This window comes from Saccostrea echinata, unplaced genomic scaffold (assembly GCF_033153115.1).
Source record: "Saccostrea echinata isolate AGI-Se365-2 ecotype Australia unplaced genomic scaffold, CSIRO_AGI_Sech_v1 ptg000016l, whole genome shotgun sequence".
Classification (NCBI taxonomy): Eukaryota; Metazoa; Mollusca; class Bivalvia; order Ostreida; family Ostreidae; genus Saccostrea; species Saccostrea echinata.
The window spans coordinates 2,877,942-2,905,762 of NW_026889765.1; the positions used below are offsets into that span (position 1 = coordinate 2,877,942).

The following is a 27,821-nucleotide window of genomic DNA, read 5'->3' on the forward strand; positions in this document are numbered from 1 at the left end:
AAAATCAACATCATAGTTACTGTAAACACAAATAGTACAAAGAAGTATCATATGAATTTGCCGTGATAAGCAAGAAGGTATCAAAATCTTCCTATCCCTAGCTATCAAAGAATTTGCGAACTTGGTCAGATAAAAGGCCAGATCGGGGCTAGATCAGATCATTTTACAACAGGGTCCTTGGCCGACATGCGTCAGGCTTTCATTCTTCTTTCGTGCGCTCTTGTGAGCCTGAGGGGCGCAGAAAGCGCTGCAACTGCAGCACCCTGTAAGTGACCCTCGTTTTACAGTAGATCTGTTATCATATGCTAGTAGGATTTTTAAATTATTGGAACTTAATCGTAGACATTGATTTAACACGTTACTCAAGGTTTATTATCATTTACATTTGAAAACTTTCTAAAATCAGTAATATTTTATTTAAAAAAAAGATTAACATTTTTGATGAGAAACTATATTTAATATTTTCTTATCTTAACAAAGTTTGGAAAATACTTTGTTTCGAATTGTGTTCGATTGAAAAAGACAATGTGATTTTCTATCCATTTGCAGCAAATATATATATTTACTTTTGAACGCAAACAAAAGTTTTTTTACGAATGCTTTGACTTCAAAAAGAATTCCCCGAAGCAATCGGTTTTATTTCAATGTTACGGTAACATTTTTTTAATATTTGCAGCATGTGGCACAGTTCCCGCAGATATTGTGTTTTTACTTGACTCTTCAGGATCTGTGGGATCTGCAAACTTTCGAAAGCAGCTAGACTTTGTGAAAAAATTCGCTAACACATTTGACATAGGACCTAGCAATGTGCAGATTGGTGTTGAGACGTTTGCCACGACTCCTCACCATCAGTTTTTCATGAACAAATATCCATCTAAGAGTACATTACTAAATGCCATAGGCTCTGTACCTTACCAATCGGGTTCCACTCACACCGATTTGGCTTTGAAATACGTCATGGATCATGACTTTAAACCGGCTGCTGGGGACAGAGACCATGTGGTCAACATCCTTATTGTGATGACCGATGGTCAGTCCAATGACCGCCAGGCCACTATTACTCAGGCAAACAAACTTCATGGTATGAATATCAAAACATTTGGTATCGGTATTGGCAGTGGAATTAACCGGGCTGAATTAGAACATATTGCAACTGACTCGAAACACGTCTTCACTGTGTCTAATTTTGATGCTCTGAACACTCTGCAAGCAGAACTGAAGAAGACAGCTTGTGAAGGTTGGTTATTGTATCTTTTTATCATCTATTTTGAACAAGTATTTTCTTGATAATCATCATGAGAAAATATGTGCTTGCTTATATAGCAGATTCTGTGTCAGACAGAATGAATAAAATATATGAAGTTGAAATAGCTAAAACCCTTAATGATCAGCAAGCCACAAAGCTCAAATTTGAATGTGTTACCTTACCAAGTGAGGCATTGTTTAGAGTCTTTTATTTTTTCTCATTTATTAAAGTATATGATCTGCAACATGCACCCATTGCTTCCTTTTGGAATTTCAGTATTAAAAATAATATTCTCATTTTTTTTAATCATGTATTTATTTATTATTAAATAATTGGCATTATCCAAAGTATGTTAGAACATAACAAGGAAGATGTTTCAATAAAAGTCTCATTCCTCTTTTAGTCTCTGTAAAAATCAAATTCGGAAATTTTAATTGTAACAGTTTGATATTATCAAGGTTTTCAGTGTATTATCGTTGATCATAGACTTACTGTGTGTGTCCTTACTAATGCGACGTAGATAGCAATAAATTTTAGGGGCTTGTCTGGAAAATGAACAAATGTTCCACAAGGGTGTGTTCACGTAGAGCATTGCTTATTTCACGTAGACTTATTTCAGTAAATAACACATGCAGGAAATGTCATAGAATACGACATGTATATCTCTGTTACATTTCTTGACCTTCCTTTAAGTAGAACAATACTTCAATATTTTTTTCCATATCTAATTGTCTGCAGAACCCATACTTTTCGAATTTTAATAAATAACATACATGTAATTTATTTGAAAAAATGATAAATAAACACATCAATGTGCGATTCGCTAACATATATTGACAAAATTCATTGAAATCCTTTTTAAATTCATAATGCAGGACTGTATAAAACAATAAAGATTATTTTATATTGTAATATTTTTTCTGTTTCATAGAAGTTAGGTAGGGGCACAAACTGGAATTTTTTTTTATAGCTTTATATAATCTGTTATAAAAGACACTAATAGTCATATATTTTCTATACAACCACTAGCCTATACTCTGCAATAATGTTAATTCTTACCTTATAAGTCATGCATTTTTTTCCAAATTGACCATATGGGATGTCAGACAATGCTAAAGAACGAAATGCATTCATGTTTCAGTCGACGGGGCTTGGAGCAAATTTGGATCCTGGTCTCCCTGTACAAAAACCTGTGGTGGAGGAACTCACTACAGAGAAAGGTCTTGCAACAACCCCCCACCTGCCAATGGAGGTAAAAACTGTGTTGGAGCAGCAAGAGAAACAGGAACCTGTAACACTAAAGCATGTCCAACGACACCCCCTCCCACCACCAAACCTCCAACAACTCGACCCCCTCCCACCACGACTCCCCGACCAGGTAATTTCCTGATCAGACCTAAAAGTTCGATATGATACAAGTTATTCAACCCTTTTATAAACTAGTGGTTTTTATCTGACTAGTATCTTACATGAGGTGAGTTCTTGCACTCTGAATTTCGAGCTACATTGTAGCATATGATTTTTTTTTATAGATATTAAATCTATAATATGTTAGAGTTTAAGCCCCCATATACAATTATTTATATATATTTTTTTCAGGATGTGGTGTTGTTCCCGCTGACATTGTCTTTATTCTCGACTCTAGCGGTAGTGTAGGAAATACCAATTTCCAGAAGATGTTGGACTTCGTCAAAAACATGGTCAATGGTATGGATATCAGTGCAACAGGAACAGAAGTTGGTGTCATCACCTACAGTGACAGAACTCATCTGGAATTCCACTTAAATGCACACCACGACAAGCAATCCCTTGCAAATGCTATCAATAATATCAGATATATTTCTGGAGGTACTAACACAGCTGATGCCTTGAAATATGCCCGGGAAACGAGCTTCCAGACAGCCAATGGTGCAAGAAATAATGCTGCCAAGATTGCTATCGTTATTACCGATGGTAAATCAACCAGTACTATTGCCACATCTGCCGAGGCCCAGAGATTACGACAGAAAGGTGTTACCGTCTTCTCTGTCGGTGTAGGAGCCGCCAACAAACAGGAATTGAACGCTATGGCTACTGACCCAGATGCTTCTCACGTTTTCGTTGTCAACAACTTCGACGCTTTAAAACAGATCAATGGTGAATTGGCACAAAAAGCTTGCGAAGGTATGCACTGTTGTTGCAATTTTCCTTTGGTTGTCATTTTGTTTTATCACTGTTATGAAATAATAGGTAATAGGTAATATTGTGTTCTTCTATATCCACAGTCAAAGCAACCACCGCCCCACCACCAGCCAACAAAACAGGTAGAGTTATATACAACAAATATAGTAAAAAGAGTAGACAGAGAAATTATCAAAATATTTTTGAAATCCTATGAATTCAGCTTTACTACATTTAATATGAAACTAATCATCTGTTTATGAAGATTGTGGTGCTAAGGCCGATATTGTCTTCTTACTGGACTCCTCTGGTAGCGTGGGGTCCACCAACTTCAACAAGATGTTGAAGTTCGTAGAAGGTGTTGCCCAGACGTTCAATATTGGACCAAATGATGTTCAGATTGGAGTAGACACCTTTTCCACAGGACACAAAGCTGAATTCAATTTGAATTCTCATCTGGATAAGCAATCTTTGGTTACAGCCATTAGTCATATTCCTTACAAGTCTGGTTCAACTCACACTGGTGAAGCCATCCAGTTTATGCATGCCAACAGTTTCACTGCTGCTGCAGGTAAGTAGACAAACCTTATGTTAATCGAAACGTCCCCTACATGTAAATTGTATTTCCTTGAAGAAGGTTTAAAAGTGAGATATTTTGAACTCTGTTAACGCTGAAAACTTACGGATTTCGCCAAATATTAGAAAATGTCTTAACATACAACATTGTATTACCCTTTGTTGTCCAGGAAAGAGACCAGGTGTACCGAAAATTGCCATTGTTGTCACGGACGGTAATTCCAACAACCGACAGTTGACTTCTGCCGAGGCTGACAAAGCTAGAAAGGACAATATTACCATGTTTGCCATAGGTGTTGGGCACGGAATCAATGATAATGAATTAAATGCTATTTCCTCAAATCCTGACAGCCAATACACCTTCCATGCTGAAAGCTTCGACTCTCTGACTTCACTTAAAGGATCTCTATCATCCAAGACATGTGAACGTAAGAATAATCTATCACACGACGTTTACAATTAATTAACTGAACATTCGGATTTCAAGTTGAAAAATCTTTCAGAATTTTTTTTTTTTTTTTTTTTTTTTTTTGGTTAATATACAACATATTTTTTTTTTAATTCTCAGAGGCAAAACCAACCGTAGGACCAGCTCCTAGTAAGTGAATTTCTAATAATAGCAATATTTTCATATATATAGAAATTCAAATATCAGTGTGTCACAAGACGGATACCATGGTATGGAACAAAAATGTATCACTTATTTTTGTTATCTTGATCTGTAGACTGCAACGCTGGAAGTGTTGCCGATATCGTTTTTGTTCTGGATTCTTCTGGAAGCATCAGGAAACCAAATTTCGACAAAATGATCAACTTCGTAAAGGACATGGTCAGAAACTTTGACATTGGCCCGAACAAAATCAGGATTGGTGTTGAAACCTTCAGCAGTCGTCCCTATCAAGAGTTCCAACTAAACTCCCACATGGACAAAGCCTCTCTTCTAGCTGCTCTAGATAAGATCACCTATAAGAGCGGTGGTACCAACACAGGAGACGCCCTCAACACAATGTACTCCAAAATGTTCACCGCCGCTAACGGTGACCGTTCAAACGTACCAAATATCGCCATTGTTCTCACTGATGGAAACTCCAACAACCACCCCAAGACGGTCAAAGAAGCTAACAATGCCCACAAATCGGGTATCAACGTCTTCTCTATCGGTATTGGTTCTGGCATCTCCAAATCTGAGCTGAATGATATTGCTTCAGATCCTGACAGTGCTCACGTTATGACCATTACTAACTTCAACCAGCTCCAGCAAATCCAAGGCGCCTTCCAGGCCAAGACCTGCAATGGTATTTATAAAGAGTTTAAATATAATACATATATATGTATTGTGAATTGTGAATGAGGATTTTTTGAATTCTGTGAAGAAACACAATCTTAAATTATTTTACTTAAGGCTAAAACATTTTATTTTATTCCAGTTATTCCTCCTTCTCCTGGACCCAATATGACTCGTAAGTATTAAAAAAGTATTAAAAATACAAATGAAGTATTTGAATAGACTACAAGTATGTGAAAGTAACTTGTGTTTTATCTTTCTCCTTCTAGCTCCTCCACCAATCGACCCTTGCCAGGATGCCATCGCAGACTGTGCTAGATATGGCCAGTCCTCCTGTATCGGACAATACACTGATTGGGCTAAAATAAACTGTCAGAGATTCTGTCAATTCTGTACACGTAAGTAAATTTATATCTTAGTTCGATGTTTAAAAGTAAGACGTCTTATTGCTTTACATATGCTTGTACATTGCCTAACAGAATTTTACTAATTTAGCAATAATATAGCTCTACTATACTTAACAGATAACTTCAATGTCTACTAACATGACAATAATATGTCAGAATTATGCATTTATTTCAGCTCAAATCAAGACCCCACCGCCTCCTTGTGAGGACGCACTCGCTGCCCCTCAGAAATGTACTCAATTTGACCCCAATGTCTGCACGCAGTACAAGCCATGGGCTCAGGCAAACTGCAGGAAATTCTGTGGATATTGCAGTATGTATTTTAATCAGATTAAAAGCATTATGCCATCCAGACATATCTAATCCCAGGAAAAAAATTCTACAAAACTTCAAGTTCGTTTTAAATAAATTCATCTTTCTTAACACTGTATACAGTTATTACCAGTAAATCTTAAAAATACGCCTTCTTCTGAAACACAGGAAAAATGGTATAATTCTTCAATTGTTCTTTTTTCAGTAAATTAATAAAACGAATTTTCATTTAAGCACAAAATATGCTGTTGATAAAAGGTAATGTGGAAGTTAAGTTTATGTCAGGAATTATAAATTATTTATCGAAATTAATTGTTTTTTGATTATCTTGTTTAACAGGTCCTGATGCAAAGGGACAACCCGGATACTGTAAGTATTAGTCTTTCTTTCACGAAACATATCAGTTGTTATTCCGAAATTAACCTTCTAACTTCAAGTATTTTTTTCTCAGACGGCAAGTGTTATTACAACGGCAAGACATACACACAGGGACAGAGGTGGTCCGATGGCTGTGCTTACGAATGTACATGTGATGATGCCCTCCATGGAAAATACAGCTGCTACAACAAGTATGTTATTTGGTAACAATTATATTTTCATGATATTACCTCACTTATCTACATGTATCAAAGAAAGGCCCAATCTTTCTTATTATTGTTGAAGTTTCAAACAGGTTGGGACCAATTTGACAAATGGGATATAAATTTCCATTGCAAAAATTAAAGAAAAAAAATTTCAAATATTGAACATTGGCAGAAATGTTCATTTGATGAACAAAGAGCTAAATCCACGAAGTGCCAAAATCGGCCCAGTCATCAAAATAAATGAAACTTTCTCACATAATACTCTAAGATTTGTATGTTGTAAAACAATTTATTTTTTAACAATATCTTTTCTGGTTTTCTTTTTACAGACGTTTAAACTTAGTATTGTTTTCCTTATCAAAACTATCACGCCATTACGTTGACGTAACATACTTTATGTTGTGACGTTGACATTTTGTACAACAAAGCAACACATGTACGTTAATGGAATAAAATTCACCAAAATATGCTCTTCTTTAAAATTTTAGGAAAATTTAATAATGATTTTTTTAAGATGTTTTGAATACTTTTGGGTTTATATTTAAATTGAAGCTATTTGTATTTTAACGAAATATTTATTTACAACATTTGTCTCGTAAAATCGTGGTTATATGTAACACGATTTAAATGAAAATAGGGGACAGATTAAGCTGAAAATTACAGCAAGTGTTAATCTATCAAATTTAAGGTGAACTGAATTTTGTAGTAAAATATACACTTGTAGCCATGGATAAGGATTTTATTTCTTAAATGTGTTGTAGTATGGTCCCATGGCGTAAAAACAAAGAAAGAGGTTTTATAAAAGAATGCACAAGACTTAGTGCTCTTTAATAACGAATACATAAAATTAAAAAAAAAAAGTTGCATTAAAAATGAATATGTTTGAAGTGACCATCTATTATATTGTCATTCTGAAGATTTCGCTGCACTTTCGTAATTTAAAGCATTTCCCGGACATTTGAAATGAATTTGTATTAAAATACATGTACATGAAATACACGAAAAATAATGACGTTTTAGGGCTTTCCACAAGGCAGCATGTTTAGGAAAGAAGCCACTACAGACTTTGAACAAGTTAAAATTGATGCAAAGCATCAATCTAATTAAAATTAGATCTTTGATCCGCTCCAATAGATCGCTGTGTAGCGATCTAGTAGGAGCGGATCAAAGATCTAATTTTAATTAGATTGGCAAAGCATCAAATCGGCAGCAAAAAAAAATGCATTTTAATTTTTTTTTTACAAATAAGAGTTCAAAGAAAACACAAGATTTCCGAAGTATTTGAATTTCAAAACGGAACATGAAGTTTAAAAAAAACCGAAATGGCATGTATACCACTTTATTCAATTGAAATCACTTAATCAAAATAAAATTCACTAATTAATGATCAATATGTTATATCATCAAAGTGAAAAGTTAATCTTATATACGAGATCTCCAAATGACAAAGAGGATAACCTTTCCATGTGATAATAACTTGGATCATGCCGATTATTTCTGCAGACTATGCTGCACATCGCGATAACAGACAAAACAATAAATGTGAAGTGTAGAAAAAAAATATCTTAGCGTCAATTACAGCTACAGCATATATAAAACATTTTTTTTAAAAGGACTTATTTCTATTTATGAATTTTGGCACTGTAATTCACATCCACAGAAATGAAAATGATTCACTTTCATATCTCACACACTCCCCTGTTGGGGAGTACTATTGTAAACCCTTTTGATAAAATCATAAAGCAATAATTATCTGGTGAATTGAAACATAATCTCAACAACTCAGACTTTCATATAGTTCAAAGCCAGTTTTAACATTTTACTCATAATTTTCATATATATTAAGAAATTATTCTGTCGAGCTGCTAATAACGTTTCGTGTCTCCATGTGCACTTTCTAACACTTTCTAACACAACCACAAATAGATAGGCGATAATGAGTATAGAAGACGATGAAATAATCATAATATCGTATACATATGGCATATGAGATTTTTAATACTCGGACTTTTTCTGATCGGGACTTTTTGTAAACAAAAAAAAAAACAAAAAACAACAACAACAACAACACGGAAACAGCTACCGGCAGTAGTGAATGACTATCATTACAATCCGTAGATTACTTATTTAATTCAAAGAAGTAAAACTACCGTCCAAAGCATTAATTGTCTATAATGAGTAGCACATTATTGCATTGTTCACAGGTATTACGTATTGTCTGAAAATTGGAGAGAGAGAAAATAACAATAATACATTCGGGACATACATGTATGCATTTTTATCATACAGATTGAAAAAAAAAAATTCAAAACAGCGATTGCATGGATTTTTCCACACTATACATACAAGGATTAATATAATGTCATTGTATAACTAATTCACTTAATACCACTTTCTTGTTTAAATGATACTAGTAATTGCCAAATTGGTCGAACTGTTCCACCTATTAAAGTTCATCCAAAATTGAGAAATTGAGAATGAGTGAGGGTGGGAATCCCAAATTCTCCTCCCCCTTACCGCTGACTTATTTTTGTAATAGCCCCCCCCCCCCCTTTATGAATAATTTACACTACCATGCTTGCTAAGCTTGGTTGCCCTCTCTCCCTTAGACCTGCTACATTTAAGAGGAGTAACTCAAAATAGAAGGGGGTAGCAAGTAGCCTCCCTTTGATTTTTTTTTTCATATGCCGGCTAGGTCACAGAATGCAGACGATGCTGAAGTTTACTTAAAGAGTTGTCACTACCTTGATAGTAAGTTATTCGTTTGTACAATGTATTTGTTTTATAAAGACCTATCACAAAAATTACGAGTACACACGATCTTGTAAAATCGAAGTCTAGATTTAAAATCAATCTATTTTGTTTATTTGATGTCAACTCGAATTTTCTAGGTTCTATATTTCGTAACATGTTATGGGGTCTCGGATCTGAAATTTTTTTCACTAGGCCTAATAAAAATTAATCAATCGTTTGTCTTAAAAAGCCGACGGCAATTTCTGAAACGCAGTATGGAATATAATCCAACGTTAACCATGTTTATGACGTTTGTGATGCCTGTCGATGCTCATCTTAGCTTCGCTAGCCAAGGGTTCCTGATCTGAGAGTCCCTTAGATAGCGAATATGGTCGCTGCTAACTTCTCGACATACATAATTTATGTTTTGTAAGGTGGTGAAACAATCATTATATGTACGTCCTGGAAGTTGCATCTGATGTAATCAACTTGTATCGTAGCTATTTCGACTCCGCCACTGATGTACACGTTTTGCGGGTGATCTCCCTTTGATTACATAGTGACCATGGTGACGAGGAGTCGGTACATGTAGTTGCAAAAAAAAAAATACAAATAAATGAGCTAGGAATAATTATTTTAAACATTTCAGCATATTGATGAGTTAAATAGAGATCAGCTACGTGAAGAAAAAGTCTTGGGTCAGGACTGAGGCACGTAGTACACACAAGTACAAAAAGTCGACATTATTGCATCTACATGCGGTCTCGTTAAACAAGAGTTTTTCGTATTTTTTTGCACCACAACACACAAAATAACATATTATAGACAGAACATTTGCATTTCTAAACTTTTTCGTATTTACAAAAACAATACAAAATCTTTTCTTTTTAATTTATGTGAGGTATGCCCCGTAATTTCCACTGTGGTAGTCTGTGCTTAGAGATTGGAATCGAACTAAAAGTAAAAATTTCGATTTGGCCACACCCCTCGAACAAAATTAAAATATGCTCTGCTTATTCGTATTTTAATTCTTTTTTTAATGGTATAAATTTAATTTTGTTCGAAGGGTGTGGCCACAGCAAAAAATTGAACTAAAGACGGAAAAAATGCTTTATTTTGATAAAAAGTATGAAAGTGCACGTGTTTAGACGTTTTCTGTACAAATATGACGTCATCAAATAAAAAAATCTGCATATACTTTTTAAGTTTGATACTTAAGGATAATATTTCTATTGTTGATTCTCTTCTTCCCCTCAGTTTAATTTTCCTGAAAAAATAGGCCGATTTAGCCCCTTCGTGGATTTAGCTCTTTTATCCCAACTGTTTAGGACATCGATCCCACAGAAAATTCAAAACTTCTTGGGATCAATTTCACAAAATTTGAATTGTAAGGTTTCAGAAGAACTTGCTTACCAAAAGTTGTTCCATTCAATATTCCATTGTATATTTATGCAAATTGCAAGAGTTTTCTATTTTATTTGCACAGTAAATTTTTATCCCATTAAGGATATATTATCCAGTATAGGCTTTTATATCCCATTTGAGCAATCGGTCCCAATCTGTTTCACGTACTCTGCTATTGACACAGGGGTTTGCATTTTATAACTATTTTATACAATTTATTGTGAAATATTCAAAATATTGCATAGAAAAAAATGCATTTTATTAACAATATATCAGAGAAGTCCTGACATATTTTCAGTTATGTTTTGTTGTTAACAGCTATCAAAAGTTCGATTTTTTGAGCCATCATGGTATACTAGAATCGCATGATCTTATGATTTATGCATTTGAATATCATACGCATTTGTTCTATGAGCATTTCTACTTATATTTCCTTTGCGCTGTCAAAATTATTTATTGCACAGTTGAAAGAAAGGAAAGTGTAGGATTTTCTAGTGAATAAATACGTTTGAAATTTTCTGTGAAAAATTATTGAACCTCCAATATAATTTGATGAAGTCTCCAATGAATCGAGCGTTTCTTTTAAAAACTATAAATAATGGAAAGATTTTGAAATTCCCTTCATACCAATGTTGTCAATTGTCATAAATAAAATAAATGACACTGTTCAGATGCCCCGCCTACTACAACCTACCTCCTCAGTGTACTTTGACAAAGAAGACTGGAGAATGCTGTTTACAGCCTGTTTGTAACTTTAACCCTCAGTACCAGACTCAGACTGGCCAGAAGGTTGTCAACGTTAATGGAGTCAGTAAGTATCATTAAAGATAGTTGATTTCTAGTTCACTGGCCCACGTCAGGTTGTGTCTCTGTATCGGTCAGGTTTTGGATCCATTTTGACCATGTTTCCCTTATGTAGGGCAATTATTTGTATAAAAGAGTTTCAATTCCGTTGGGCTATGACACAGATCTAAATGTCCCCAGTTTTAAAAAAAATCTTTCCATCAATTGGATGTCATATATATATTATCATTAAAATATGCCAGCAAAATGTATCAATAAATATATATGAAATTGAGAAACAGTTGAACTCAATCTATAATTCCATAAATTCAAGTAAAATAAACGTTTATACAAATGACGAATAAAGCAGTATATGTTATGCAAGAAAGGTAAATGTTTCTTTGGTAATCAAACTAAGTGTTTCGTTTTGCGTTTTGTGTTGTTTTGATTTTTGTATGGGTTTTTTTTTTGTTTTTGTTTGTTTGTTTGTTTGTTTTGTTCAACAAATTGTGAAAGACATTACCATTTTTTTCCAGACATGTGTTTCGTTTTGCGTTTTGTGTTGTTTTGATTTTTGTATGGGTTTTTTTTTTTTTTTTTTGTTTGTTTGTTTGTTTTTTTGTTCGACACATTGTGAAAGACATTACCATTTTTTTCCAGACATGTGTATGTATGCTGGTAAAAATTACTACCAGGGACAGACCTGGTCTGTTGGATGTGAATATGACTGTCAGTGTGTTGATGCTGGCGCTGGAATGTGGAGCTGTCAATCTAAGTAAGCCACGCCCTTGATAGCTTTCAATCAGATAGCCATACCTTAGAAAGCTTTCAATCAAAGTTAGTGTCTCTGACTGGTGGGGTTTACTTTTTGCAATACACAGTTCAAGATATTCAAAATATCTGCTCTATATTTTGAAAGATTGAATAAAAAGTATTCAGAAGTGTTATATGTATGGCCATTACTTACTGTTCCGACAAGACAGGATGAGGCAGCCTCTATATTTGAATTTGAACTGGTTTCTTAACACTAGAAATGGAAAGATCAAAGTCCTTTATCTACCTTAACACAAATGAAGCTTTTACATTGTCCATAAAAGCATTTTCTTCAAAATATTTATTTATTTTTCGAAATAAATAAATTATGAATAAGCACTATCCTTTCATCTACTTGACAAAAACTTCAATTAAAGTTCAAATTTTAAACCTAATTTTCAAATTTTTTCTAAAAAATTTTTTAATTTTTTTTCATTTTCAAACCTAATTTCATAAAATTAAATATATTAATTGTTAACCGTGCAGATGCCCAGTTTACCAGAATATTCCATCCATCTGTCATTTGGAGACTCCTCCCGGTAAATGCTGCGAGGAGCCAAGATGTGACTTCAGCAACCAGTATGGAACGTTCTCTGGTGTTGGAACTGTTTCTGGAAACGGGACAGGTACAAGAGTTATATTGCTGTCTTCATTGAAACTATAATTAAGTTTTTAGTTTAGCTTATGCCCTCTTTAATTACTTAATTGTTATTCAAATAGTTGTTCTTACCGTTTTCCCGATTCGTTAAAGGGCCTCACTATGTTTCTGCATTTATTTTTTCTCTCATGACTTAAATGATTTTAGTAGTAGTCGCTTTGTATTATATATTAACACTCCAAATTCAGTGTGGCAAATATGTTTGTACTATTTTTTGTGTCAAACCCACTTTGCTATACTGAAATTTTAAATGTTGATTGTAGCAACCACTCAGCCAACAGCTCCTCCACCATGCGTTGACAAGATCAATAACTGTAACCAATACCAACTGGCCACATGTACAGACAAACTCTACAGAGACTGGGCTCTGGTTAACTGTCCCAAATTCTGTGGATTCTGTCGTAGGTGTCCTATTTTCAAATTTTTTTATATTTTCAATTCAATCTTCCAAAATGGTACCTACAATTATTTAGAAAACGATGTATGATTTGATTGTTTCCGAGAAATTTTCTGTATTCTAAAACTGACAAATTATGAAAATGATTTAACAAATCAAATAAATAGTGTTTTTAAAAAGGACAATGACCTAATCATACTAATTAGTACATGTAGATGTAAATCACAGTTAACTAAATATCTAGCTATTTATCTATAAATTCGTATATAGACATGTAGCGTTGATTTTGATTGATGGATTTAAATTATGTTTTATTTTCAGCTTTGTTGAACCAACCAGGACCTGATGGTAATATTGTTTCCTAAATTATTAATATAATTTATCTTATCAATTTTAATAAATACCTTGTATCAGTTACTTTAAATATCTAACAGTAATATTCATTTCTTGAAATAAATTTCTTAAATGTCTTTTTCAAATCATTAAATATTTCATTTTTAGACCGCTGTGTTTATAAGGGAACGACTCACAAACAAGGAGAAACTTGGTATGATGGATGTGAATATGAGTGTTTGTGTGAGAATGCTAAGTATGGATACTACAGGTGCAATAAGAGGTATGGAAACACTTTGACAGTGTATAATACATTTATGAAATTATGATTCATTCGAAAGTTGAGACAAAATATTAATAATACAAGTATATCATATTTCAAGTTATTAAGTAATATAAACTTTGCAGATAAATCTTTGATTGTTCTATAAAAATAAAATATCTGAAAAAAAAAATCAAAATTACATGAAGATGTTGATAAACAAATATATATATAATTATCTTTTATACAAGGCAAGTTTTATTCTGTAGAAATTGAACGAGTTATGTTTCTTATTCAAAATTCTGTAGATTTAAATTGTTAACAGTCAGACAAAGGGATTAAAGCAGTGATTTTTTTTCTAATTATTCACGAGTTAATGAATAATTGTCACAAAATATATTTCAGATGCCCTGATTATACAAATCTACCTCTTGGATGTAATATGGTGAAGGTCAATGGTGAATGTTGTCCTACTATCAATTGTACTGCTGGGGCACAGGGAACATTTGTAGGTTCTGGCACGGTGCCATCCATTGGAGGATATCCCATCCCATCTATCAGACCCACAGCTGCTCCTAACCCACTCAATCCAGGGGCACCCACTGTAGCACCACAACTTGTACCCAAGCAGATTGGTTTGTAGAATTTTCCATCATAGATATTTATATGAATGAAATCCAAAATAAATGAAAGTAACTTCTGATTTTGATGATGCCCTACATGTATGTTCTTAAATACAGTTGTGACAAGCAACAGTATGATCATAAAACTATTTTGTAATGAATGGTGGTTATATAAAATCTTTAAAATAGAATATTGCTTTTGAACGCGTTAGTGCTAATCTTCACCTTTCTCCAGATGGATGCTACTACAATGGACAGTTGTACCAGCAGTCCCAGAGATGGGTGGATGGATGTAAATACTCATGTGTCTGTGATGATGCCAAAACAGGAAGATACAGATGTTCTCCAAAGTATGTTTTCTTCCATGGTTTTTATTACTTTAAAAGTTGTATTGCTTAATGAGTATATGAATGTATACACGATTCCTTTCATATGAATTTATCATACGTCACTAGATGCCCCTCATTTAACAACTTGGATGCTTCATGCACACTGAAGGAAGATCCAAATGATCCATGTTGTCAGGTGCCAGACTGTCATCCACCAGCTGGATCTACTCTGATTAATGTCCCTGTTCCATCGTATGGCCCAGGTATCACAGGGTATGGTGTTGCTAAATATCCACCAGTTACCGTGACTGGCACCACCGGACCAGGAACTAGCGGAAGCGGAACCCCATCCTCCTTCACCGGTTTTGGAAATGTAGGACCAACTGTATCAGGATCAACAAGTGAGTTGTAGTAATGTTAAAATGTGCATTTTTTTTAATCTTCTCTTCTGATCACATTCATGGTTCGATTATACACATATCAGATCTGACATATTTAATAAATATTATGTACCTTCACAATCAAATTCAAATCATTGAAAAGGGCCAAATGTGATCCAAATTTTGGTGAAGTTGCAAATAATAAATTTGTTGTTGTTGTTTTCATTGATTAAAATGTATTATCATCAATTTTAAAGTATAATTTACTTCTGAAAATATACAGTAAAAGCATACTTCTCTGGCATATATATATAGTTATTCACCACATATTAGGTAATTCTTTAGTATAAAGATCTCATATAGGAAATATTTTGCTATAATGTTGTCAAAGCATTAAGGATACAAAATTTGATGAAAATACATAATAATGAGAATATTCGGTAAATTGATCAAATAAAACCGTATTATTTTCAAGGCATCTGTGCTTGCTCAAATATCAATTCTATAGTGTTGATAAAAGCACCATTTGAGGCTATTACTAATTGAACTGAAATCTACCCTGAACGTCTTAAGACTGTTCAAACCTTGCATATACAATGAAATTGTCGATGGTAAATTATGATAGGCTTAACGCTTACCCACTCCTGCAAAAGACATAGCGAATGCAGAAATTAAAACAGTGTTTTTCAGTGTTCCTTTTATGATGTTTACAAGATGACATAACACTTAAACATGCAGTAGCGGAATTAAAAAGAATTGACATAACATCATATTTTTGCAGAGGGTGTTTGCATTTACAAAGGACAGGTTCATCAGCAGGGACAGACCTGGGATGACGGTTGTGACTACAGGTGTACATGTGTGGATGCTTCCATTGGACAGTACAGATGCAGCGATAGGTAACATAAATAATGAAATTTCAGTTAACAAAATGTTAAACCAGTGTAAATATTGTGTAATGTTTATATTCGGAAACGTTATATTTGTTTGATTTTTTAGAGTAGTTCTCGTTCTTAATCTTCGAAAAAGGTGATGGTAAATTTTCTTGAGAACTTTAGAATTCTTGGGAATTTTCTTGAGAACTTTAAAAATCATGAACTTAGAGGTTTCGAAAATTGTCAAATTTGAAGAAACTAGAATAATTCAAAACTGATTAAAATTATAAAGCGTGAAGCCAACGTTTATATCAATTATTGGAGTAAATATATAATGTAGATATTTTTGTCGAATGATCCATGGAATTCTTTGTAAACTTCAGATGCCCCTCCTACCAAAACCTTCCTCCTCAGTGCCGAATGATCCAGGACCCCAAGGATTCCTGTTGCCAGACATATGTATGTGACCAAACTGTAACAACGCCCCGTCCAATTCTAATTCGAACCACTCCTGCCTCAGGAACTGGAGGTATATTGTTTTGAATTGATTTTTCTCTGTTAAATATCGAATTCTACGAAATACTTCTGATATAAAATTCATAGTAAAATGTCAGGTATGCACAATCTTGAAGTACTTATAATTAAGGAAATTAAACAGTATACATGTATTTAATTTAAAACTGCTACTACTCAAACAAGGACAGAAAGACTTTAAGAATAATGATTTATAACTATGTTGTCTTTCAAGAATTAGAACGCTGTTACTTTATATATAAAAATTCACACCTGTTGAAAACCATTCTTTTCTTCTGGTTTAAAGAAACACTTTGTGAAGTTGAGGTTGTCTTTTACACATTTTTTTTTTATTTTAGCCGCCTAGTTTAAAATGAATGAAGCAGTGAATTTCACAAAGTACAATCATATGTCATACCAAAAAATTAATTAACCAATCCTTATTCATATGAAGTCTGGTAACTTCCTTTTTTAAGCGAGTGTTTATCGCCGTGAACTATTTAACAAAATTGTGTAATTATGTAGAATAATTCTCAGTAGAAAAATATTCAGGTATGCCTGAATTTCAAACTAACGATTCGCATAAAAATATTCTCGAATATTTGGATTCACGTGCACGGTACTTGTATATCATAAATTAAAAACTTAAATATTACATGGTATTGAACGCATTTGCTTATAAGTTTGAATTTATAAATGAGTTAAAAATGATGTATGAAGTAATATAGTTGCTAGTATATCTTTATTATTTATTTTGTGAGGCATAAACATTGAATGTTCAAATGTTCTGATTAAAAAAAAACGCTTACTCTATTTTATAGTTGTAATAAAGATTGTTGAAAAACATGATAGCTCAAGCAAATCTTTGGATATCAAGGAAGAAATTTTACTTGTTAATTTAAAAAGGTTGTGTTTAATGTTTTGAATGTTAAATGCATGTTATTTCCCTATTTAGAAATATTACGGGAAATTATCTAATATTATATACATATTATTTCCAATTGTAGATTTTTAAGGATACATCATTTTATCAATATTTCTTTTTAAGATTACTGTGTGTATAAGAGCCAATACTACCACCAGGGAGAAGAATGGATGGACGGCTGTAGCTACAAATGCCGATGTGAGGACGCCAAAAATAAATACTACCAGTGTACAGAAAGGTGATTAACGTCCATAAGTTACACTACACCCACCCTCTAAATATAAATTACTATTGATTTGATTATAATTGTCATTTTGGTAGAGTATTTGGGCAAAGACATAAAGAGGTCAAAAATAGTAATTTTCTTGCCCTTTAACAAAAACACCCCTAAATTGTTACAATTTTCTTTTAAAAATGAAATCAAAATAAAACTATTCTTTAGTTGAATGTATTTTACGTTGCCTTACAAACGCCGAGTTTGCTTGGAAAATTTGCTTAGAGAATTCATCAGGTACATGAACGCACGGTATCTAGCAACATTTTATTATACTGCTGACTTGATACCCGACGATTTATAAGGACATTTCTCAAATTTTTTACGAACTGAATATTCAATTCCAAATTTTTGTGAGAATGTGTTGAATTTTTTTCATGAAAACGAAATAAAGATTGCAATTTATTTTTATAGTTTTAAATACACAAAATACACAAATAATAATAAACTGATTGAATGGTAGGAAAGAGCATTTTCCACTTTATTCTAACTGATTAATGTTCATCTAGTTGGAACTGATTTTGCAAAGTAATATGTAATAATATTTGCCTAAGGATAATACTTAGAAGTGAAGTAAAAGTCTAACCATTAACTTTTTGAAGATGTGGACAATACTCCAACATCCCTGTAGGATGTACCTACGTCACTGATCCTAAAGATTCCTGTTGCCGTATCCCACAATGCAGTGTATCCGGAAGCACTGGTCAGACAGTAAGTGGATTCAACCCAGCTGGATACACTGGAAGTTTTACCGGACAAGGCAGACCCCAAGTTGCATCTGGAAGTACTTCCGGTTCAACTACAGGCTATTCAAGTATGTTAAAGTTTTACGCAATATGTTCAATTTATTTTGATGCAGTGTTAGCAGCAGTGACAGCAGGGCAAACTTCGTACTCGGAAAAGTACATACGCACAAGTCTTGCACAAAGAAATACAACCATAAGAGCAATGATAAAAATGAAATGGTATCAAAACGATATCGTCGATATCGACGATATTGATAACAACGACAATCTTTAATGTTTAAACAATACTAGACAATACATATCGACGATATCAACACAATAAGGAAATCTTTATAAAGTGATAGCATTCAAGTTACTCACATGTTAAAAAAACACATTTTTTTTTGGGGGGGGGGGGTAATACATTGAACAATCATGATTCGATATCGACACGATATCGTGAAAGAAAAGGAAACTTCGTAAACAAAAGTATTTAAATATACATATAAGTATAAAGAAATAATGTAACAAACTATAAAATAGGAAAGCTACTCAGATAAATGAAATCAAATCGTGATTACACTTTGGTTTTTTTTTTCTTTTTTTTTTGTTTTTGTTTTTTTTTTTTGTTTTGTTTTTTTTTGTCTTAAAAAACGTTTTCAGCACGGCATTGAATGCAGGAATTAAACTAATTGTAAATATGAAAATTATCTTACACTTAGGATTCTATATAATGAACAGTTGATGTCGAGAGCAAAAGTATTTTTATCGTTCACCTGAAAGAACTCATTCTGTAATCAATTAAAAAACCACAACGGATAAACAAACATACAATTCATAAAGCAGCAGAAAATAATGAAAACAGATTTTACAATTCTATGTATAATATAAATACAAGTTACACAAAAACAACATGTATGTACTATTCAATACTCTATTCAGGTACCTGTATTTACAAGGGACAAATCTATCAACAAGGACAGACATGGCAAGATGGCTGTGACTATAACTGTGAATGCATCGATGCAGCAAAGGGCGTCTACCGTTGCAGTGATAGGTAACGCCTTTTTTCGAGGTTTCGTTCATCTTTGCTTATATCAAAGGATGAAATTTTCCTTTAATATAAGGATTTTAATACTTACTTTTGAACCCCTTTAAATGTGTCTAATCGATTCATACAAGTATATACTATGAAATCACTAATTTTTGTGGGGGCTTAATTTTCGTTGTTTTCGAGGAATGAAGAGATCCACGAATTTATGTCCACCACGAAATGTAATTTTTCACAAATATTACTACTCAATAATTCTTTGTCCACGAAATCAAATCACCACAAACCCATATTTTTCCCTTAAACCACGAAATTTGACCCCACAAAAATACATATATGTGATTTTAGAGTAAGTATAAGACACAATTGTTTCTGCCTCAAAGGTGTCCACGTTATGGAACACTGCCAAGTGAATGCCATTTAGTGCCAGACGCAAATGACAGGTGTTGCCAGAGACCAGAGTGCAACCCAACTGGCCCAGCTTCATGTCGTGACGTCAAATCTGACTGTGCATCTTACGGAAGTTACGCATGTCACGAACCCTACGCTGGTTGGGCAAAGGACAACTGTGCTAAATTCTGTGGATTCTGTGGGAATGGCACCGCAAGTAATTCCTTATTCACTTTCCACAGTACTGAATAAAAACGATTGCAAATTTCCAGTAATGATATGAATGTTAACTAAATAAATGGGGTATATCTATACTTACCCTTTAATCTTTTAATCAAATAAGTATAAATACAAACTCGATCACATTAAACAAAATTTTGTACTTAATAAAATTATACTTTCATACTTTTTGTAGAAATCAAAATGAATGCTATGATAATTTAAAACTAGAATGAATGTAAATTGAAATAAGAGAATTTTCTTCACAGCAACTCAGACTACAACCTCACCAGGAGTCTGTGCAGACAAAATTCCGAACTGTAAAGACTTTGGTACCCAATCTTGTTCTGGCCAGTTTATCGGATGGGCCAAATATAATTGTCCCAAGACTTGTGGATACTGTGGTGAGTCAAAAGTAGATTGTTACAAGTTTATATTTCACATGATGTATATTTTTGTGTAGTTTTCAGAGGAGGAATTTTTGCCCCCTTTTCGCTTTCCAAAGATATTCACTCAAACTTTCAATTTTACTCTTTATATGAATATGGAAGTGATTTCAAAAATTGGTTTATTATAGTTATTTCAAAATTTCCAAGGGTGTATGTGAAGGTTCCACTTGATCAATTTTACTTTTAAAGTTTTTGCTTTCTTTGGGAATTTTTTTTTCAAATTTACAGACATTGGTCAATTTAACAATATTTTCATAATTGAAAAAACTACACTTTGGATTGATCAAAACGTTTAATTCTAGTTCAATTTTATTTTACACTGGATTATACATCTGATTCTATTAATAATACCTATTCCTTATTTATACAATATATCGTTTTAGGAGCTACAGGAACGGGCACTAGCGGAGGAACTGTAACAGGTTAGAACTTCTGGTCAAAAGTGATGCTTGTCGCTGCTGAAAAAAATATTGCAAACAATATTTGTATGCAGCTTTTTACGTGTTCTGCCTTGTGTATTTGTTCATTCATATCACTAATTTCTGGTATCATTCATTGTTTTCGATATTACGTATCGTTTAATTCTTACGGATACATTTACCAAGGACGTTTTAATTTTACGAACTTTATATTTAAATGTTCTTATTTAATTTTTGTACTCTTCGGTAGTATTGCAAGACCTACAGAAATACAGCCTTGTATTTAAAACATCTATTTCAAAGGGGAAATTATGGATCCTGTACTGTGCTCAATTAAGCAAAAAAATGTCTATTTTGGCAATTTATCGTGCAAAAACATATGTACCAGAACCAGAAGTAATAATTCGTCCTTTATTTGCACATTGTTTTTTTTTCATTCAACAATCATTCATTTTATCAAAAGTCTGTCATTTATCATCATATTTTTTCATAATAACGAGATCCATAATGCTTAAAAAGTACTTAACTTTCGGGAAAATTTATTTGCTTCAATCCCACATATCTTAAAAAAGACTTAGATTTTGTTCATCTAATTGCTTTATGCTGTGCATGCTTTAACTGTGCATGGCTATTGCTTTTTATTTACCATAAAGTCCTTTTTCAGTGTCAATGATTTCGAATGAGGCTAAAGACATTTATTTTAATTCAATACATGCCTATCTGTCTTCAGCCTTCTTCCTTGCAGGCTTTTGTTCAGGCTTAATTGCTTGTTGTTTTTATGCTTTATGCTTTTTCCTTTTATCTATCGGCAGGAGTTCCAGTGGCACCCTCCATGATAACTGGTGAGGCTATAGAAATTAAGATCAAATACTTTTTTATATAAACCAACTTCTAGCATTCTTTCCGTATACAACATCTTACGAACAATTGGAATAATATGTACCCCATAAAATTTACAAAGAAAACGTGTTGTAGCATTATTAAGGAGACAGCAAGAGAATTTTTTAATCTTCAATTTTTGTTTTTAATCTTTTATTTTTAGGTCACCTGAGTAAACTCAGGTGACCTATTGCTATCCGTTTTCGTCCGTCGTCGTACGTCGTTCGTCGGTCGTAAACTTTTGAACATTTTCAGCTTCTTCTCGGGAACCACTGAACCAATTACATCCAAATTTGGTATACAGCATTTATGGGTGAAGGGGAACAAAAATTGTGAATTTCATGGTCCCTGCCCCCCTGGGGCCTGAGGGGTGGGGCTAAAACCACCAAAAATAATGCAATCTTTAAAAATCTTCTTCTTTACTCCTGGACATCAAGCAGTCAAACTGTTGGCATCATTGTAATAAGCATTGAGCCCTCTACCAAAATTGTGAAATTCATGGCCCCAGGGTCAGGGGTTCTGGCCCCAGGGTGGGGCTATATAGATCATATAGTGAAAGTGTGTTATTTCTTTGAAAATCTTCTTCTCTGCTCGTGGGTATTAAATAAAGTTACTAAGTACATAGTTATGATGAGCAAGAGTGCCTCTTCCAAAATTGTGAAATTCATGGCCCCAGGGTTAGGGTTCTGGTGTTAGAGCGGGGCTCTATTGATTATATAGTGAAAATGCATTAATTCTTTGAAAATCTTCTTCTCTGCTCCTGGGTATCAAATAAAGGAACGAAGTACATAGTTATGATAAGCAAGAGTGCCTCTTTCAAAATTGTGAAATTCATGGCCCCTGGGTCAGGGGTTCTGGTGTTAGGGCGGGGCTCTATAGATTATATAGTGAAAAAGCATTAATTCTTTGAAAACCTTCTTCTTTGCTCCTGGGTCTTAAATAAAGTAACTAAGTACATAGTTATGATGAGCTAAAGTGCCCTTTTAAAAATTGTGAATTTCATGGCCCCAGGGTCAGGGGTTCTGGTGTTAGGGCGGGGCTCTATTGATTATATAGTGAAAATGCATTAATTCTTTGAAAATCTTCTTCTCTGCTACTGGAGATTATTTTAACAAACTAAGTGCATGATTATGATAGACAAGGATGCCTCTTCCAAAATTTTTAAATATATCGCCTCAGTTTTGGGGGTTCTTGAAGGGGGGGGGGCTCTATTGATTATATAGTGAAAAAGCATTAATTCTATTAATTAATCATTAATTAATCCTGTCGGCTCCTTAGTGTTGAGCTGATAAATAAATTGCTTAGCTATGATAAAAATGGGAGCTTCGAACAGAATTTTTAAATCTTGTGGTCCTTGGGTCAGGGGTTCTGGCATAACGACGGGGGGGGGGGGCTTTTGATAATATAGTGGAAAAGTGTTAATTCTTTGAAGTCCATAGTAATGATGATGAGGGTAACTCTTCCAAATTTGTAAATTTCTTGACCCTTGGTCTTGGGTTCTGGTGTTAGGGTAAGGCTTTGTTGAATCTGTAGTGAAAATGCATTGTACCTGTGAAATTCTTCTCTGCTTCTTGGCATATCGGAAGCAAACCGAGTAAAAGTTTAAATGATATGAGTAAGCGTATTTCTACCAGATTTTTAAACATCTGGACCATTCGTCTAAGCATTCTGGTCCTGGGCAGGGCTCTATTAATTTGTATTCTACTGAGAGAAGTTATTCCCCTTTTCCATTCACCTTTGATAATTAATCACTGTAAATAATGTATTTGAAAGGTTAATAGAATAAGATAATTATGCAAGAATGTTTATCGTATAATTAAAAAAGTACTTTCTTAGTTTTAATAATCAGGTAGACCTGTAAGTAATAGATAAATAAAAATGAGACAAAAATAACTTATCTTATTAAAAGTTCTTCAAAGACCATAAGAGAGGTCAATGCTAGAGGTCTTAATATGGGTTTATAAATAGTACAGAAGCAATAATAGTTTGTTAATAGGCTGCATGGTGATTAGTGTTAAGTGGGGGACAGATTAGAACTCAATTTCTGAGTTGATAGTGAATACTAGACTAATTATTTTGTTGATCCTGATCTTCCTACTTCTCTTGTTTTTGTTCTTTTACTCTGCCTCTGGGTATTAAGTAATCAAAGTAAGCATGCTAACTGTATAGTTATGATGAGCAATAGTGCCTCTTTCAAAATTGTGAATTACATGGCCTCTGGTTTAAAATACAAACCAAATTCAATTGTTGGAAAGTTGTTACACAATACTCAGGTGACCTATAAGGCCCGTGGGCCTCTTGTTTATAAGAACTTATGAATCTGTGTTTAAAAAAAAAAACATCTTTTCAAGAACATCTCAAGGGAATAAGAACAATATAAATAAAAATCGATAAAAGTTTCTTTTCATGTCGGACTGAATCATTATTTGTCGAAACATTGTTAAGCATCACAGTGTAGCCCATTTTTTCAAAACACGGCGAACCCTGGGGCACCTTTAGTTTTGATTTTATTTTATGTTTTGTTCGTAGATTAACTAAAATATGTTCTTTGAGCTTATTGGAATAAATTACTATTTGAATGGTTTAGGAACTGGAGGAACGGGAACATCCGGGTCTTCTGGAACAGGAACAGGTAAGCATTTAGTCACGAATTTTAAACTTTTAACCACATTCCATACTCGGTTGTTAAAGATTTATTTTAGCACGATACTTAAAATTTGTTTGTAAAAATTTTTTCCGATTTTCGTCTTCAAGTGTTTTTGAGATTTCTGAAAAGACCCTTAATTTACAAAAAAAATATTTTAAACATAGAAAAGTAATGGTGTTTATGAAATAATTATAAATAGATTTTTAAATCAGAAAATGACTAACTTGCGCATAAATTTGTCGTAAACATTCAGAAAAAAACTTACACATGAGAAAAGAAGTTTGTTAGTATTTCAACTTAACCTATACGCTTTTATTTTGTTAATACTTGCATAGATATGACATTCATTTACAGGGGCTTGTCGGGATGCTCTACCTAATTGTGTGGAATTCACCAAGAGTTCTTGTGTAGAACCTTATATTTCTTGGGCTGTGAAGAACTGTCCTGCCTACTGCGGATTCTGTGGTAATTATGCTCATGATTTACGAGAGATAAATGTCAAAAGAAAGGCTTCATATGAATTGGAAAGAAAATCTCCAGTTTCAAACTATGCTCAAATCATTCCAAGAGAGATATTAATTTTTCATTTAATAAGAAACTCATTGAAGAATTATTTTTCTTGAGTGAAAAATATATTTGATATCTTAGGACCAAACGGTACCATAATTGTTACCGGAAGTACTGGTGGTATGACTGGAACAGGTACCGGAACTGGTGGTACTGGAACTGGAACCCAGGGTGGTATGACAGGAGTAGGAATGGTGACTGCTATACCAGGCAGTTCTTTTACAGGAAGTGGTATGAAAAAGATATGCTTTACACATTTTACTGACATTATGGGGATTGATGAATAACTACATTCTACGGAAACGCAGGGGGTTACTAACAGGGGATGGAGAAAATTGGCTGTGGGGGAAATTGTTCCAAGAGGGATATCTCCCTTCTGAAATCCGACTCTTGGAGTACAATTTTCTTAAGGTGATTTTCCTTTAGAAACAGTTTTCCATGTAGGAAACTCTAGAGACAGTTTTCAGCGGTACATTCAACTCTAGAAGCCATTTCCATTTTTAGGATTGTGAGGGGGAATATTCTACTCTATTTCTGGTTTGCAGAGCAAAGTTCTAGTCATTCTCCAACTTTTCTTCATTGCAAATGTCAATTATGCATTTCGTGTTGCATGTTTAAATGGTCAATAGAATATTTCACTCATGTGCAATATTGGGGGAAAAAAATACCTTTATTTTTAAGTTGCATTTGCTTAAAACTTTTTTTAGGTGGCGGATGCTTGTACAAAGGACAACTGTACCGTCAAGGAGAACAATGGAATGACGGATGTGACTATAACTGCACTTGTTCAGATGCATCACGTGGTTATTATGTATGTAGGGCGCTGTAAGTATTAAAGAGAGAGAGAGGGGGAGAAATAGAGAGAGCAAGCGGTGTAAATTATTATACATTTCTACACAATTCTTTTTATTTTTAACAGATGTCCTCAGTATACTAACCTTCCACAAGGATGTGTCATTGTTAAACCAAGTGGACAATGTTGTGGACAGCCTCAATGTACTGGAGGTACCGGAACTGGAACAATGACAGGAACTGGTGGAACTGGTACCATGACAGGAACCGGAACTGGTACCATGACAGGAACTGGAACTGGTACCATGACAGGAACAGGAGGAACAGGTGGAACTATTTCAGGTACATGGATATTATACACTATCAAGTACATAAAAAGGTAGTTGTCCCCTTCTTTTCAGCCTTCATGCATTAACACCGTTTTAGCAATTGGTAAAGAGATGGTATTTCTCGGTTAAAATTATTACATGGATTTTATATCCAACGGATGATATGCAAGTGAAGATACCATACCACAAAAGATTTCCCTATGAAAAGTGTTTATGTATATTTCTTTTCTTTTCTTTTGCAAAAACTTTGATTTCTTTAAGCATCTTTTTAAGTAGTTAGGATAAACACTGCAGATTATTTTGTCCAAAAAAACTAGTATAGAAGATGCTATAAACAGATATAATGTTTGATGCAATCAGCGAAATGTATCTTCAATCATATTTTTAATCATGATACCAATACCATGTACCTCAATTTGCTTAAACATGCAATTATTTAAAACGGATAATTTTGTAAAAGGTCAGACCCAGGGATGTTTATACAATGGACAATTGTATCAACAAGGGCAAAAATTCGACGACGGATGCAAATACACATGCACATGCGCAGACGCTTCAAGGGGTTACTACACATGTCAGAACAAGTGAGTTTTGTTAAGGACAAGTTAGGCAAAGACTTCTCTCTGGCCCCTGGTTTTGAGATGTCTCTTATAACGGTGCAGTAATTCATATCTAAAACCTGTTGTCATCCTTGTTACAAAATGAGCATTGATTCTAAGTGATACGATACAGAGAGGTCACAGGAAGATTACACAATTTGTCAATTTCCGAATGTTTCATTTTTAGTCAAATTTTCATCAATTTAAAAGTACATTTCGTTTCAGATTACACAGAGAGCAATCTTTCTTATCTGCCATATTTATATATTTCATGCACCAGTATGAGATGCGTCTTGTGGATGAAAATCTGAGATAGAGAAGCTTGTGCTCTATGTTTTCAGAGTTAACAATTGCTCTCAGATTAGATGACATCCCATCAGCATTGAGGAAATTCGTTAGAATGTTCACTTTGTTACCCTTTTGTGGCTTCCATATATGCTTTGAGTCAAAATCAGTCCTGGTTTTAAAACAAGCATCATTTAAATGTCTTGCCTGCAAAAAAACTAAAATTTAAGCTATGTTTTATTTTTATATCAATTAAGGGACCAAATTCGACCTTCACCATACATTGTCCTTTCAAACTGTTTCGAATGACAAATTGTTCTGTGTTACGTGTGTTGTCAATTTAAAAAATATAATCTCTTAAATTTTACATTATTTTTGAAAAATACAAGAACAGTGTCATAATGATTTTTAATGCTTACAGATGCGTTGATTGGCAGCTACCACCCGTCTGTACACTGAATCCACCTGGCCCAGGTAAATGCTGCAAGACTCCAAACTGTCCCGCAGGCTTCGTCATCAACTATCCTCCAGGCTACACGGAACAGTAATTGTTAGTAAAACAGTTAAAAACACTGTTATTATTTGTATCAATTGTTTA

At 33.8% G+C, this 27,821-nt stretch overlaps 1 protein-coding gene across 1 annotated transcript; it reads left to right on the forward strand.

Annotated features, from left to right (window-relative positions):
- The first annotated feature begins 153 nt into the window (after positions 1-153).
- LOC133188346 (uncharacterized) lies at positions 154-27,821 on the forward strand. Its single transcript, XM_061323727.1, has 39 exons — positions 154-265; positions 677-1,237; positions 2,388-2,624; positions 2,846-3,409; positions 3,511-3,549; positions 3,672-3,977; positions 4,153-4,410; positions 4,551-4,580; positions 4,708-5,277; positions 5,410-5,442; positions 5,537-5,665; positions 5,850-5,987; positions 6,326-6,355; positions 6,438-6,555; positions 11,379-11,518; positions 12,151-12,265; positions 12,790-12,929; positions 13,225-13,362; positions 13,680-13,706; positions 13,860-13,974; positions 14,359-14,588; positions 14,812-14,926; positions 15,032-15,306; positions 16,067-16,184; positions 16,544-16,689; positions 17,722-17,836; positions 18,475-18,686; positions 19,540-19,654; positions 20,032-20,255; positions 20,527-20,661; positions 21,090-21,128; positions 21,938-21,967; positions 24,601-24,636; positions 25,006-25,116; positions 25,300-25,449; positions 25,926-26,043; positions 26,138-26,352; positions 26,800-26,923; positions 27,645-27,821. The coding sequence occupies exons 1-39, from the start codon at positions 187-189 to the stop codon at positions 27,769-27,771; spliced, it is 6,402 nt and encodes a 2,133-aa protein (XP_061179711.1). The 5' UTR covers positions 154-186; the 3' UTR covers positions 27,772-27,821.

Coding starts and splice junctions, on each gene's coding strand:
- LOC133188346 (XM_061323727.1), top strand. CDS start 187: ATGCGTCAGGCTTTCATTCTTCTTTCGTGCGCTCTTGTGAGCCTGAGG. Junction 5,988..6,325: donor GAAATTCTGTGGATATTGCA/GTATGTATTTTA, acceptor CTTGTTTAACAG/GTCCTGATGCAAAGGGACAA. Junction 26,044..26,137: donor TATTATGTATGTAGGGCGCT/GTAAGTATTAAA, acceptor TATTTTTAACAG/ATGTCCTCAGTATACTAACC.